The 15,996-nt window shown below is 39.6% G+C and overlaps 2 protein-coding genes across 2 annotated transcripts in view; both read right to left on the reverse strand.

The window, feature by feature from the left end:
* Positions 1–538: 538 nt before the first annotated feature.
* On the reverse strand, positions 539–4,582 carry LOC122057373 (protein SMAX1-LIKE 3-like). The gene is given in 4 exon segments (XM_042619445.1): positions 539–1,833; positions 2,120–2,357; positions 2,988–3,162; positions 3,165–4,582. Coding segments are annotated over 4 exon segments (2,556 nt in total). The 5' UTR covers positions 4,180–4,582; the 3' UTR covers positions 539–705.
* Positions 4,583–13,878: 9,296 nt separating this feature from the next.
* LOC122057962 (sister chromatid cohesion 1 protein 1) overlaps positions 13,879–15,996 on the reverse strand; it is a 10,807-nt gene continuing 8,689 nt past the window's right edge. Inside the window, exons 15-22 of the mRNA XM_042620333.1 lie at positions 15,746–15,914; positions 15,568–15,662; positions 15,246–15,486; positions 15,022–15,106; positions 14,717–14,853; positions 14,557–14,641; positions 14,323–14,435; positions 13,879–14,158 (exon numbers count right to left, since the gene is read on the reverse strand). Of these exons, the coding sequence (XP_042476267.1) occupies positions 14,076–14,158; positions 14,323–14,435; positions 14,557–14,641; positions 14,717–14,853; positions 15,022–15,106; positions 15,246–15,486; positions 15,568–15,662; positions 15,746–15,914 (1,008 nt within the window). The 3' untranslated portion in view covers positions 13,879–14,075. The remainder of the gene's footprint in view (positions 14,159–14,322; positions 14,436–14,556; positions 14,642–14,716; positions 14,854–15,021; positions 15,107–15,245; positions 15,487–15,567; positions 15,663–15,745; positions 15,915–15,996) is intronic.

A 15,996-nucleotide genomic window follows, 5' to 3' on the forward strand; every position in this document is an offset into this window, starting at 1 on the left:
TAATGGATCCAAATTCCATAAAGACAAGCTGGCCAGTTCTAACCAAGGGATAAAGTGGGCCTCATTAGTTTTAATATTTTTTTTTTCCAGCGAAATAACAGTAGGCACTCGTTAATGGCATAAATTAAACAGGTACTAATAGGGAAAGAGCATATTAATACTTAAAATACAAACGAGAAAGTTTTCCTCCATGAGTAAGGAAAAATGTATCCATCTAGAGTCATTAATACTTTTTCACACCTCCTGAACCAAGTAGATAATGCCCTCTCCACCATTCTTTATGTCCATCTCAAACACCCAATTATGCTTCCTTTGCCGTGCGTAGTACCAATACCTAAGTCTAAATCTTTTCCCCACTTGCTAATCTCCTCACATGGAATCCATAGGTGTAAGATCACAAGTCAATGGGCATTAATTGCTCAATTAGAATGGTTAAAATAGGCATATTTTCTTGTATTCCAAGAAAGAAAAGGGTTGAAAAGAAAGAAATAAACGACCATTGAATTTCAAATCCATATAAAGAAACCAACAAAGAAAATTAAAGATCAACAACATATTATACTATTCACCCAAGAAATGTTTTTTACAAAAAGATGGTAAAAGTATATACAAGTAGTAGTTTTACAATCTACATGGCTGACTCTCCTCATCTCAAATAAAAAATAAAGCAACCCACCTAAGAAGATATCTATTGGACTTCTTCTCTTACGAGTCCGGCAATTTGAACATTATTTGTCTATCAACAGATTCTAGAAGCCCCACACCATCGATGGACTGATCATAGACATTGTCTTCTTCCACAGAGAGATTCAAATCCAAGGACACACATAGGCTTGTTTCTTTCCCTTCTTCTGTCTCACCTGACTTTTGCTTCACACGAGGAGAGCAAGCTCTTGATCTTGAGCTGAAGCTTTCACAACTCAAAATGACTATCACATCTCTAAGTAGAACTTCATCACCATTTGAATTGGTTACTCTCCCTCTTTCAATTGCTCTTTTAATACCCAATTGAGAATGATAATCAACTTGCTCTATATCCTCCACTACAACCACACGATGGGGATTATTGTAAACTGCTTCAGCAAATTTCCCAAGATAACTACAACTTGAATCATCCCTTGATCTTTTGTTTCTAAAATCTTCAATGGAATCGGCCCTAGTCGATGAGAAACTGCTCAGGCTGAGTGAGATGAATTGAGCTTGGGATCCAAATACAAGGCCAGCCAGCTCTCTTGCAATCTTCTCTTTGCCTTCCACATCAACACCATGGAAGAACAACCAAGTATCTTCTTTGGGTTCACTGTGTCTCAATCTTCCCTTTCTTTTTACCATCCCAGACCTGCATTGAAGAATAGTGCTTGCTATTTCAGGAATTATGTCCTTCTGCCATGGAACCTTTTGCTCTAGTGCATTGCATAGGGTCTTCAGATTCTCTGCATTGAGCTCCGTATATCTTCGACGGTACTCCGCCATTTCCATTACATCACTTGAAGAAGCTGAATTAGGAGTAGAGCAAGGGTTAGGGTAAGGTTTGGATAAAAGAGCTGGCTTCACTCGCAAATTGGGTTCCAATCCTTCATCCTCACAATTGTCAGAGATCCAAATACGATGTTCCATCCATGACTGTTTAGGTTCAACAATTATGGGCCATGAATGGTGAGTCTGGTGCATGTTAGGGTAGTGTTGGTCTTGTGAAGAGACGGAAGTAGAAGAAGAGGGTGATGTGGAAGCAAAAGTCAAGGTTTTATCGGTTTGTTGTTGTTGTTGTTGATTGTGGACTGAACTGCTAAGGGAGTTCCATCTACAGCAGAGATCTCTGACTTCGATACAATCCTGATAAGTGGAGAGAAGAAGTAGAAGAAAATGAAAATTTCAACTTGCTTTAATATGGAAGGGATAACTGCCCGGGGGGGTGATAAGCTTATGAGTATGGATCAACTCCCACGTGGGGAGAGGGGTTACACTCCCTACATGGGATCCACCACTGCTGGTATCTAGACTATGAGTCAAAGCATTTAATACACCATTGACTCGTGGTCTGATATTCCATGGACTGTAGGATCCCATATGGAGAGGTCACCACGCCGGGAGAGGGTCCAAATTCATAGAAGATTGTTACCTGTTCACTCAATCTTTTGTTCTCTTCTTTGCAATGTTTAAGCCATGAAGGTAAGCTTGAGGTGATGGAAGTTGTGGTGGAGTCATTGTAACTACTGCTTGCTCGACTTCGAGCTTCATTATCTAATTTGGCTGACCAATCAACACAGAAAGTTAATTGTTTATCAATTCCACCTTCAAGCAAAGACCAACCTGACCCATCTCCAGTTCTCTTGCTTCTAAACTGGCCTTGTGAATCACTGAAGGAATAAAAGAAAACAAAGACAATGAGAATTTTGGTAAGTCACTTGGAGGATGTGTTTTTCACTATTAACTACTCAAGTCTTTCTATTTTGTGAATGCCATTTTTTCCCCCTTTAAAATAGTTTGATTTAGATAATAGACATGAATCAGGAAGGCTAGAAGTCGAGAAGTGGAATTTGGTCAAACTGTCTTACATATCATTTACGGGCCATGACATCCAGCCAGAAAAAATAAATAAAAAAAAATAAAAAAAAAATAAAGGGGGGTGGGGTGGGGTGGGGTGGGGTGGAGTGGGGTGGGGTTGGGGAGGGAAGAGTAATGTTTAAGGTAAATACTGTGAGATACGAAATAAATAGATAGATAAAAATAGAATAAAATAAAAAAGCAACAAATTAATTGATTTTCACTATTCGATCCCATTTATCTGACATGATAGTAATGGATTCAAATCTTCAAACTTTATCAATAGATGCCTTAGCTTTGGAAATCTAAGAAGACAAGATCTTTCCAATCGAAACATGATACAATAATAGATTTATACAATAGTTAGAGAGAAGAGAAGAGAAAGATATGGCTTAAAGAGTGATATGAACTACAATTTCAAAAAAACTGTTCATGTATTTTACCTGTCACTGTTGAGACTCAAACTCAAGCTGCCTGCCGGAATTGTAAGAGGGTGAAGATCCCAAATAGCCTCCAAGGAAGGATTGCCTATCCTGCATCTCATGTATGTCTGGAAGGTTGCAATACCCATGAGCCAAAGCCTTCCTCCACTCTCTCCAATTCCACAAACCAACCTTTAAGCTCAATAATCATGTGCTCCACAGGGCAATAATAGTTGTTCCTTCCTTTCTCAATAGAACTAGCTCTAATCTCAGCAGCCCATTTGAGATCACCTAAATACAACACAACTCCCTTCCCCACGCAGCTTTTCAAGAGACACCTAAGCTCCATTAGTCTCTGCTCAACTTCCTCCTTCAATAGGTTCCCAAAAGGGATAAGAGGAAGGCATACAAATTTTACATCCCTCAAACCCTCAGGAACATCTTCTTTCTCAACCTTATCTTTAACTCCCATAACTACACCCTCTATACTAGCCAAACACTCCCCAACAATTACAGTACTTCTTCTCCTATGCATTAAAGTCTCAACCACACTCATCACATCATCACTCCTAACTTGATCCAACAGCCTTGGTTTGGCAACTTTAACTCCAAACTGAACCATAGAAGGAGGAGGAGGAGGAGGAGGAGGAGGAGGAGGTGTGTGCTTAATAGTTACAGGAGGATTTTGAGAACAGATCTCCAGAGAAACAGCTTGTTCTACATTGGTTTTCACTTGGGTACTTGAGAAACCGGCTTCTCTCATGACTCTACTAACACTTGGGTCATCTAAGATAGATATAATTAGTTGTTCTATCTCTACCTTCACAGCGAGGAGAGGTTGTTGTTGGTTCTCGATGGAGCCGCGGCGCTGGTGGGCTTGCGCACGCTTGAAAGCTGCAACCAAGGCATTGGAGAGTGAAGGGTGGTGGTGGGAGTGGTGACCCATCAAGGGACTAGAAGAAGTAGAGGCTGGCAAGCGGTTGAGAGCAACATTGAAGCAGAGCTCAAGGGCTTTGCACTGGAGGGGGTGGGAGTGAGAGTGAAGGCAAGCTGTTCGAAGAAGGCCAGTTGAGGAGGCAAGCATGGTATTGGCTACGTGGAGAGGAGTTACTTGGGCATGGCCACGCTGTTTTGCAAGGTTCACCGCTTGTTTCACAACACGAGCAGCCTCAGAAGTTAGAGTCTGTTGCACGGTGTAACCTCCTGCTCTCATTTTGCTATAACAGTTGTAGATGATGGACAAGAAGATGTGAGAGATGAAGGAAGAGGTTCTATGCAGTATTTGGATAGGAAGAACAAGAATAAGAATTGGGTTTCTCTCTCTTGCTCTCTCTCTCTATCTCTCTCTCTCTCTCTCTATATATGACAGTTTTGCTGTTTAAATGGAACTATGGATTTTGGGTTGGAGAAGAGGAGATATGTGTGAGGGGTCTCAGACACTTAGAGAGTAAGAGGGTCTAGAGAAGACAGACAAAAGGTGGAAGAGGCTGGAATCTAGTACGGAGTGTGATGCTGTGTATGTATGCGGAAGGAGTTTGTGTTATGGAGGTCTGGGCAAGTAATCAGTAATATGGTTGCGAGGAGTGGGATTGAGTGAAGTTTTATGGGATGTGGGCTGTGCTTTTCTTGTGGGTGAGGGAAATTTTGGGGTCCAAAGTCGATATTGTAGTGGAAAGTGAAATGCATGTGCTGACAAGCAGGACGAATGCAGTCTCAAAGGCAACTCTCTCTCTCTCTCTCTCTCTCTCTCTCTCTCTCATATATTCTCATAATATTAATACGCGAGAGGTATAGGAGGTGTCAATTGGTCTCGCTTTATCTTCTTAATTTTAGAACCTTGCACCGTGACCAGCTCTTAATCTTTTTAATTTTAGAAGCTTGAACCATGATCAGCCTGTTTAAGTAATTGATCCTCATATACTTGACATGGTCACATTAATTATAAACGGACGATCCAATTCCAATCTTTAATAGGGCTAAGCGGGTCTTATAAGGGTTTTAAATGAACTAATAACAAATTTATCTCTAAACAAGCAATAATTTGGCTTCAACCATGTCAAGATTAGTAAATGCACCCGCCGGGAAACGATTAAGTATAATCAGGTTGGGCTAGAACCCAACACATTTATTACTCTGGCAAGTTAAGTTTGGGCTTTGAAAGGTTAGGCTCAATAATAGGCACATTGTCCGAGTGCGGTAGACAATTGGGTAGCACTAATGGGGACATGGTACGAGCCATCACATACGAGGGGTAGGGTTAATTTCAAAGAGGAAAAAGAAAGAGAGCCACAACGGGCGCCAACATTTTCCCTATTAATATATACAAACACACGAGGAATTGAAATCTCCCACGTGGACCCTACACCCAGACATAGAGGGGGCGAAATGGTGCCCCCATCTCTGTGAAATCTAAAAAACCCCACCCATTATTTATGCCTTTGTGCAGTTCCACATTAGCCCCCACATTCTCGTAGGGGCTGCATGACTAGGTAGCATTCTTTTTCCTAATACACAATTATATAATGCAAAAGAGGTACTTGGGACTCCTCTCTCTCTCTCTCTCTCAATATTCATTGGGAAAGTTTTCCACACAAAAATGTGGCCCCTGTGCTAGCACCCCAGCCAGTGAGAATGTACACTCATGCATCGATCAGAAGGGGCAAGGTGGTCATTTTGCATTCCCTGTGTTTGGACACAAAGATACTCTCAGACAGAAAACATGTTCCAATTTTATTTTTTTTTATAAGATAATTTATTAAAAGAGCAAAGAAGACACAGTCAAAAGGCAAGATTTAAGCCAAATTTGCAAGAAACTAAGAGGTACCACATTATCCTTAGTTAAGGCAAAGGAAAAGAAAGTACAAAGACCCTAAGGTCAAACCACAAATTAAGTTTTCCATTCCTTGGAGTGAAGACGGGGCAAATCTTTCTCGGTGACTTAGCTTCATCCAGTATAGATGTAACGACCATCAAAATCATCATTTCTCTGTAGCACTTCGAAGAGGCCTCAAACTCATGCAGCGAAGAAGCCGAAAAAAGAGATCGCAATCTGGAATGCAAGAAAGCAAATTCTAAGATTAGATCCACAACGGCATCACTTAGCATAGGCTCCAAAAACTCCTCCACTAAAGAACTATCAATCTCCGGATTCACATTACATAGAGAGACCCCATTAGACTCAGGAGGGAGGAAGGCATAATAGAATCTTTCTCAGACACTACTTCTAAGCTCACATGCATCCCCATATTAATTATAGGGATAAGAGATCGCTGCTTGATCGTATAACTGTATAGCAACGACCCAAGAACTAATAAGAATATATGTAAAAATATTAATATGGACGAAATTTTTAAATGGAGAAAATTTCACATGCTCTGATGCTCCTAAGCGCAAGAGCCATGCAATCAGGTAGCCTGTTTTTTTTTTCCCTCAATTATGGTTAAGCAATTAACTTAGAAACTTAACAATTCTCTCTCTCCTCTCTCTCTCTATATAACTTTATACAACTCTAGAATAGACTGTTTTCGTTCTTTATACCCCAAAGATGTCATGTGTTGTTAAGAATATTTGAAGATTTAGCTAAATATATAAACTTGGCACTCTCTCTCACTCTCTCCAATTCCGAGGGCCTGAAAAGAGGCGCGGGACTGTCTGTCTGAAAGAATTGGGAACTGTGTACGTTTTTCTTTCTAGGACTCGAGATGACAAGGAATAAAGCGTTTGATCATGTTATGGATCCTACCCAAAAAAAGAAGAAATCATGTTATGGTTCACATATTTTTGACACTTTCATGCATTAGAACTCAGATCCAACCCACCATCCATCTCTCTCTCTCTCTCTCTCTCTCTCTCTCTCTCTCTCTCTTAAAGTTTAGCTTTAGGGAACTCTTTATTTCAAAATATTAAACAAACCAATCAGTAAGTGAAAGAACAAAGTAGGTAGCTTCCAATTTGGATGAAGAAAATGTGAGTCCGGTTTGGCTGCACCGACATTTAGCGTTTTACACATGTTCTATCCATTATCCTTTAGACTTCGTTTGGATGATAAGAAAAGAAAAAATAATTTAATATTAAATATTCTTGGGAAAAAAAAAACAAGGATATAGATCTGTGTATAGAACCCGTTGCACTCAGAAAATGTACCATTTCAAGCATAAATGTTTTCCGAAAGGGTTGTGCGCCTCATTCCTAAAACCAATTTGATAATATGTTTTATCAATAAGGAAAAAGAAAAAAAGATTTTTGATATGGGAGAAAGAATTCCACCAATTTGGTGTAGGTAACAGCAATGCATGAGGCCAATAGGATGACGCAAAGGAACATCTTCAGTGCACGAGGGGGAAGGGGAACCTGTTCTTTTTGCATCCACCTGTGTCTAGGTATGTATATTTTTTCCATTGGCTATCCAATTAAAGACAGCCATCATCCAATGAAAGGCCAACATCTTATGTCGTACTAATCAATTATTACAAAATAGTGAAGTGAGATGTTAAATAACTTCCGAAAATAAAACAAGGGAAATCAATAGAACGTTCACTTCAATGACAAAAAGATGCACCCTTATGTAAAATTGAAGGGGTGAGAACAAACTTTTCCTTTTAATTGTTAGATCAAACACCAAGAAACACAAAAAAATAAAGAGACAATAGATCCGCACGACATAGAGATTTAATGAGGTTCACACCAGGGTGGTGTGCTACGTCCTCGGGCGAAGAAAAAGATGTTTCACTATGCAGAAGAGAGATTACACTTAAGCAGTGGTGAGAAAACTCACCCTGAAACCCTAGCTCGAAAAAAAAAAACCTCAAAATACAATGACTTTCTCAACAAGCAACAGTACATTATATATACTCCAAGTCGCGGGTCGATCCATTGAGTCGCGGTCGATCCGGTCGAACCGCACCATGGGGGTTACGCTCCCGTACCCTCATATGAGATCAGTGATGAGCTCCGGGTTTGGGCCTATCGGCCCAACCCCTTTGCTTCCATCACAGATCTCAGAAAATTTCTCATTCGGGTCTCCATCAAAATATATCAGATCGGGTCAATCTTCAAAACGGGTCAAGAATTCGAGACAAAACTTAACATTAATTATAATGGCAAGTATTGATAAAACTGAAGATTTGAACAGGTGACAAGAAAATTAATGAACAAAGAGAGGGATCAGCTCCGGTCTTTCCCTCACAATAGATCCTTCTTGGTCTCTCTTAATGGAGCTAATCTGTGAATAACTGAATCTGCTTTGCCATGGTCCATGTTAGATGACTGAGTCATCTTCTTCCTTGCTGAGCCTTTTGCATAGAAAGGAGAGCTCCATCTCCATTCTCTCAACCTTGTGAGTGGTATAAGACAACCCATAAACCATGTATATATCAAAGAAAATTTAAATCCTGTACACACCAAACGAGAGATCTCATTCCCTTCATTCCTCAATCATCTTCAACTTTAATTTGCTTCCCTTATGACCTATCTAATTAAACAAGTCCCTACAAGCCTCATTTTCATTCCTAGTGTCCCCATGAGAGCAAAGTAGTTTTTTGAAGACTTAGAATACAACAATAATTGATTACTAAAGAATTCAAAAAATAAAAAATAATTGATACATATATTAAAAAAAAAAAATACTAGAAATGATGTATGGATACTATAGTTGAAGAACAAAAGTTGCAAACATCCAAACAACGATGTCATGGTTGGGAATGTTTTCTTGGTTGGGAGCCCAAGGAGGTACTACCGCACTAGCATGTCTTGACATGACCTAGGGCCTCATGTCATGGTTGGGAATGTCTCCCACCATCTCAACTTTGTGTGCATGTGCCCTCTTTGTACGCTACATCCATGGCAAGACAAAGGAATTCTTTAATCAAGAGTTTGCAACACATTTTCACACATATGCCTTCTTTGCATATGTGTGAAAATGGCTAATGCTAATATGGTTGATTTGACCGGATATTCAGTTTAAATCAATATTTTTTAGCTGATTTATTGGCTAAAAACATGCTACATTGCAAGCATTCCTTTAATTCTTTATTGACCAGCCAAATGAAAAATCGATTTCTGACTGGTCACGTCTAGAATATGAGGACCGATTACTTAAACAAGCCGGTCAGTGTTCAAAGTCATAAAGTGAAGAAGCCTGATTAGGCTTGACCGAAATTGTCCCAATCCGACTGATTGACACCCTTACCTGTAGTTAGGGGTGTCAATCGGTCGGTCCGGCTCGGTTTCGATCCGGGTTGAGTCAGTTTCGGTGTGGGAAAGTTGAAACCAAAACCGAACCAATAAGGAAAATCTGGTTTTGGTTTGGTTTCGGTTTCGGTGCGGTTTGGTTTCGATTTGTCTTCGGTTTCTTAAATTGATTTGTAACCGGGTTGGTTTTGGTTTTTGGTCTAGTTTGGATTCGACTTTCCATAGAAATGTATACAAAACTATGCAAATTTTGATTTTTTATTAATGAATTTTGGAGCGTTTCGGTTTCTTACCGGTTTGATTTTGATTTCGGTTCGGGTTTTGAGCCAGTTTCGGTTTGGTTTCGGGTTCATCCGGTTCCCAGTATGGTTCGGTTTGGTTTTGGGATTGCAATACTCGAAATCGAACCGAACCAATAAGGCTTCGGTTCGATTCGGTCCGTGTTGTTATCGGTTTGGTTCGACCAGTTTTATCAGCTCGGTTTAGGAATTGACACCCCTACCTGTAGTCATGTAGTTTGTCTTGTGCTTTGCTGATGAAGGAAATGCCAAAGGTTGGGTTACAAGTCAATTTTTATTTTTATTTTTATTTATCCCGTCATCTGGGTACAGTTGGATGTTAATCCTCTACATCTATATTCATATTAATATAATTCTTTTGCTGACCTTTAACAAAAGGAAAGTTTCTCGATATGAGAGAAACCGGATTAAACTTGCAAACATATGGATGCTATACAAAGACCACTCTAGTTGAGCTAGGACCTCATGTGCAAGGGAGAGTCTTCATAAGTCTTAGTCAAAAAGCTGATATCTCATTGGTCTTAAAAGACATACAAAGCACACCAAAAATATGCGGGGGCAAAGCTGTGTGAGAATGCTAGAAAAGGAGTATTTGAATGAAGAAAGGAAGATTGAAAGAAAGAAAGAGAGAAAGAAAAGCAATACAGTTAGTTACAAACTGGGAAACCCTAATGCATGGCATGGTCCCTCTTCTCTCTCGGGCTCTCAACCATGAGGCCCATAACGGTTATATACCATTAATAGTGTAAGCTGAGAAGGGCACCGTGAAATGTGTGTGTCAAAGTTAAAATTATAGAGTTCTCTTTTTCATTCTTTCACCATCAAACTTTGCATAGATCCAAATGACAATAAGCTCTTGTCTCCTTCTTTCTCTTAAAGTAAAGCACTCTCACAAAAGCAGCATTAAAAAGTATAATATGGCATTATCTGCTAAAAAGCCTGCCTCATTTAGCATCTATGGTTTATAGGTGGCCATGTGGACAAAACTCATATCTTAGAGAGAGAGAGAGAGACTTTAGTTGTTTAAACATCAAAACATGAAAGAAAGAAAAAGTATCTAACTTTGAAGTGACAGCCTTGTTAATGTATAGGCAATGGAATTACGTACCTTACACTCCTTTCCCAAAAAGCTCCCATTAATTTATAAAGAAACTTATGTTCCATCATCCATCAAAAAGCCAAGGCAATGAGAATATATTGTTACTGTTTTAATCTTTTCTACTTTTGTTTATTACAATTCCCTAATCTCCTCTGTTTTTGTAGTATATCTCTTAATGCATCTAATCTTGAAAAGTCTGTATAAAGAGGAACCGTATAACCATTTCAAATCAAATGGATTTGGTTAAAAATAGGTAGGGACAGTAACTACCACCCACCCTTGACTGAGTCTCCTGGCTGTTACTTTCTTCTCTTGTTAAATACTAAATAAGAATGAATGATCCATTGGGAAGGGATCCAAATGTTTGAAAGGTAATATAACAGGTAAGGGGGGGGGGGGGGGTTTTAGTAAAGATATGTGAGACCAACTAAAACCATGTCCAATTACCTAAGTAAGTAGCTGCCTCTTCCAATTACCAAAGTACCCTTCAGGTAAATCGTCCTTACACCTCTGACCTCAGTACATTGTTAGACTGGGGCTCAGATCTGTTGTCCCAATTTACAGGTCAGTTTGCAAGTGTATAATAATAATAACAATAATAATATTAAGGGCAATAGACCACTACCACACTGGTCAAGGTACATGCCAACACGTGGACCAAGGAGAGGATGTACAAGAGTATCTTCAGTGCTGGGTAAAGCGGTTTCTTCACACCCATTGTGTCTAGGTATAGACACACTTACGGTAGTGTTCTTTCTTCATAATAATAATAAGAGAAAAAATTGCCTTAGATGAACAACCTAATAAGCAGATCAAGGTGGCTTACCAATTTATTAGTCACCTGATGTGATGATGTGGTCATAGTTCTGACCCAGATACATAAGTCTAGGGTTGAATTAGCCATATGTCAAATTGTAGGACCTAATTCAATCAAATACTCTCATGTCAAGGTATGTGTTCTTTTAATTTTTCAGTTGTCCATGTATGTCCATACACCCTCTTATAATCAATAGAATCAAATACTAAAAATATGTACAGGTATGCAGGGTTTTAAAACTCGGTATTGGTATCGGTCATAGCCAAAACCGATACGATAAGGATAGGTATCTGTTAAAGATCGGTCAAGGATTGGTTAAGGATCGGAAATCGTACAGTTTTCCTGGATCAATCACAGTATCGGTTAGGATCGGTAAAAAAAAAATTATCTAAAAATATTAAAAAACCAAAATGAAAGGAGGACAAAGTCACAGAGTTCAGAACAGGGGAGTAAGGGCAACCCAGGAGGAGAAAAAGATAGGGCGAGTGGAAGAGACTGTGTTCTTCAAGAGAGAGTGGAAAAGGGACTGGCCTTTCTTGGTCGGTTTTGCCATCACCGCACCATCATCACCAAGCTTTCTCTTGGACTCACTGAGGAGGATGCTATGAATTCCCCTTTTGTTCAGAGGCACAAGAGGTGAATATCGGGACTCCTGATGTAGTTCCAGGTAGTAATTTTGTGTGGACGAGAGGCTTGGTTGTTTGTGTCTGATTTGTGATCAAATAACAAATTGCTACAATGATCAAGATCTTTGTTTCTTGGATTTAATTTTTAGGCTGTCCTTTTGATTTGAATAAGGTTGAACTTCGTTGATTCTGGAATACATGCAAGGCTTGGTTTGTGGTTTGATTGAATATTAACATGGAGAACTAGAAAGTGCTGAGTAGTATCTGTTGTTCCCATCATTCAGCTAGTGGTTCTTGTATGTTTCCAACTTTAAACAAACCATGTTAGCTACTATCTCATATGAAGGAATGGCAGCTCGAATGAATCCACTGAGTCGCCAGAGCTTGTTGTGAGGACAAGGAATAGGAGGGCGGAGAGGGCGAGGATGAGACTATCGAGGCTTGTATCGAGGCCAAGCCAAGGTGAGCAGAGCCCGATTTATCGGTGGGGAAGTTCTGCAGAGAAGGAAAAAGAAAGGCCTTGTGAGAGCTAGACGCCACGAATGACGGGCAAGGGGATTAAAAGGTAGAAGAAGGACATGAGGCCTGTGGCGCCCAAGAAAAGAGAACGGAGGTGGTTGAGATACCTGCGGCCATGATCTGTTCCCAAACACAAGCCCCAGAACCAGCTTCCTATCCCCAGAAACCCTAGATCTCTCTCTCTCTCTCTCTCTCTCTCTCTCTCTCTCTCTCTCTCTCTCTCTCTCTCTCTCTCTCTCTCTCTCTCTCTCTCTCCTGTTTGTCCTTTATCAGTTTAAGTTCTAAATTTCTTTTAATGGATTGGGTTGGATCGGCTGATCTGGATCTGTATCCGATACCCAGGGCGATATCAATACCCATCTCAAGATCGATCAAGTATCGAGATCAGTCTCAACCGATACCAATCTGATCCAGCCGATCTGATACCAATACTTGATTCCAGGCTATTATGCATCCTTCTATTTTTATCTTGTCACTTGGTAAAATATATTTTGAAAAGAAACTCAGACTGGACATATAAGTAGAGGATCTTGAGGTCAACCTATCAACAAAATTTTAACTCCAATCTTATCCACTACTTGAAACCTGAGCAATCCTGAGTCCTGACAAGCTTATTATGATGTCCAGTCCTAAATAATAATAATAATAATCATAATTAGTACAGGGGTAGGGGAAAACCTTAAGCGCAGTTGATTCAGCTTAAGAAAGTACAATTTTGGGCCATAGATTTTATGGGCCATGGGCTACTTGTCATAAGGAAGGAGGCTAACATAAAATTAAATTTTGCATTATGGAAATAGTAGTGTTAAGAGGCTTAATTGCGTTTGCATATTCCACAAAAAAAAAAAAAAAAAAAGTGTTTGCCTTAGATTAGAATACTCCTTAATTAGTATTGAGAATCTAGATTTGAGTTTGTTTTCTTTATCAAATGGGAGAGGGGGACTATTTACTTCAAAAGGCGGCTTTTATATATGTGAACCCCCACAAAGTCGGGATAAGACTGCATACATTATGACTCTCCTCAGACCCCACAGTGACAAGAACCTCGTGCACTAGGTCACCCTTAATATTCTTTAGAAGTGATCATCAGTTTCTGCAGACTTTTCTCAATTAATACTTCTAGCTTGAAATATAAGCAACTTGGAAATTATCTATTAAAACCTAAACTGATTTCCTAGATTATTTAACCAATTGATAGATCTATTAATCCTCTAGACTCAACCTGAACTTCAGAGTATGTTGACCGCTGGATTATGATTCGACTAAATTCTCCTTTCATTCTTCTAATCTGTCCAAATATTGTGTCTTACGCTGTTCCTGATTATACCATGTTCTTGCTTCTAGAATAATATAAGACAAGAGAAACAATAAGAAAAGAGGACAAGCTACCCTCTTTTCCTACTTGCCTGTATAAAACTTCCAACTCGTTTTGTAATGTTTACAACATTAAGAAATTTGAGAGAGGAAGAATAGCCTCTTTCTACTTAAACTTTTCGAATTGTCACTCTCCATTATAACTTGAATAATGCAAGGTGATCATCTTTCATCCCTATTCTCCACTCACATTTTTGATCCTCTAGATATTAGGATGTCCCCATACGCCATAGTCTGCTCAACTCTAAGGAAGTCATGGGTAGCAAGAACTGCAAACAGTCATCCAACCATGTTAGTTTATTGACGTCTTGCGATGCATCAACACATTGCTTCTAACAAGGTATAACAATTCAAAACATACACTGCAAGCATTGACCTCAGTTAAAAAAATATGATGTATTGTAGTGGATGAGGAGAGGAAGTATGTCAATACCGCATGTTTGGTAGAATAGCTGGGCAGCCTTACGTCTTTCCATCCCAAAGGCCAGGTGATTGAGAGATTCGACTTGAGGAACCCCCGGCATGTCAAAATGTGTCTTCAGATACCTGTACACCAAATACATGACAGGCCACAAATAGAGTCAAATCTCCATGATCATCATGTTCCAAAGCCAAATACATCATATATATGCATAAGAATCATAAGAACAATAAAGAAGAGATCTACTTCCGCATCGTATCAGTGATTTTGTCAATAGGGTGATTGACAATAGGATGTTGGCTTGGAGTAGGCCCAGTTTCCACCAACAGTTCTGCAAAAATAACCATTAAGTACTCTTACCACTATTACTAGAATCTGTTGCAGATATTATTTGAGTTATGAGTACCATGATCTGGGGTGGGCCCATTTTCATATACTCCTGGGAGCTTGAAACCTTGTTCGAATAGTGCTGATGGCTCCTCTGCCACTGATTCAAGATTGCTTCGGCTGTGTGATGAAGAATAAGGTCTTTTTTTGCTGGACCTGTTTTCCATGAAACAAAGGTGACTAAATCTTTCCCTGATCAACCTAAATTTATGGTAGTCACACATCAAGCTGCAAGTTTTATCCATCAGATGTGAAAGACCAAATTCTCATATTCCAGTTTCTTCTACTCTTGACCAGAAAGAGAAAAAGAAAACTTCTAACCACCTTTCAGAATGCAGCTGGAGTTCTTGGATATGTATCTGGAAACCATGTCCAGATTCCGAGCTGGGAATGGAACCTGCATTGCTTCCTGTAATTCCATAGCATTTGCTCAATTAATCATGACAGGACACATGAAAAAAAAAAGAAACTATGCCAGACTTGTTCTAGTAATCATGTGATGACTTCTCTGTAGAGATCTGAGACACCAATAGGATTGTCAAACATACCAGAATTTCCTGGTGTCACGAGCAGGTTGGCCTCATTTATGGGCATTTCAAAGTCCACAAGATTGATCCCTCGTGTTCCAGTGGAGACTTTCCATGGGAATTCATTGTTGATATGATCGGGCATTAGTTTCTCTGCAGAGACATCCCATGGCACTTTAATGTTGTTAAGGTTGACAACTGGATTCTCCATGGGGACTTCAAATGGCTGATAATCATCTCCGTTGGGAAGATCCTCCAAAGGCTTCACAATCAAATGCTATCAGAAACAGATCACTTTGATAAACAACCAGCCACAAAAACGAAGATCGAATGGAAAACTTACAAATGCCATGGGGAATTGATCATGCGTCTCACTTGATGAAGACGGTAAAAATGGTTCCAGAAGTTGGGTCGCAGAAGTTCTTCCTGCTGGCAAGACTGCAAGACTAGAATTTTATCACTTCCTCTAATTCAGATCTCTAACTAATGTACTTTGAAAAGTAGATATTTGGTAGACTGACCAGAAATTGAAGCATCAGTGGTTCGAAGCTGGGTGCATCTCAGCCACAGCTCCATAAGAGATGGAGGATAGTGAACTTTTCTGTTTTTATGTCCTGATAACCCACAAAGTGCCACTGGTGGGAGGTCCATTAGGCCAGCTGTCTTCATGGCAGACCTAAGGTTGATGTTCTGTGACACAATGGGGATGATAACCTTAAGATTAATAGCATTTTCTACTGCATAGAAGCCAACATAAGCAGATAACAACCAC

The sequence above is a fragment of the Macadamia integrifolia genome, chromosome 12, assembly GCF_013358625.1.
Source record: "Macadamia integrifolia cultivar HAES 741 chromosome 12, SCU_Mint_v3, whole genome shotgun sequence".
Taxonomy (NCBI): Eukaryota; Viridiplantae; Streptophyta; class Magnoliopsida; order Proteales; family Proteaceae; genus Macadamia; species Macadamia integrifolia.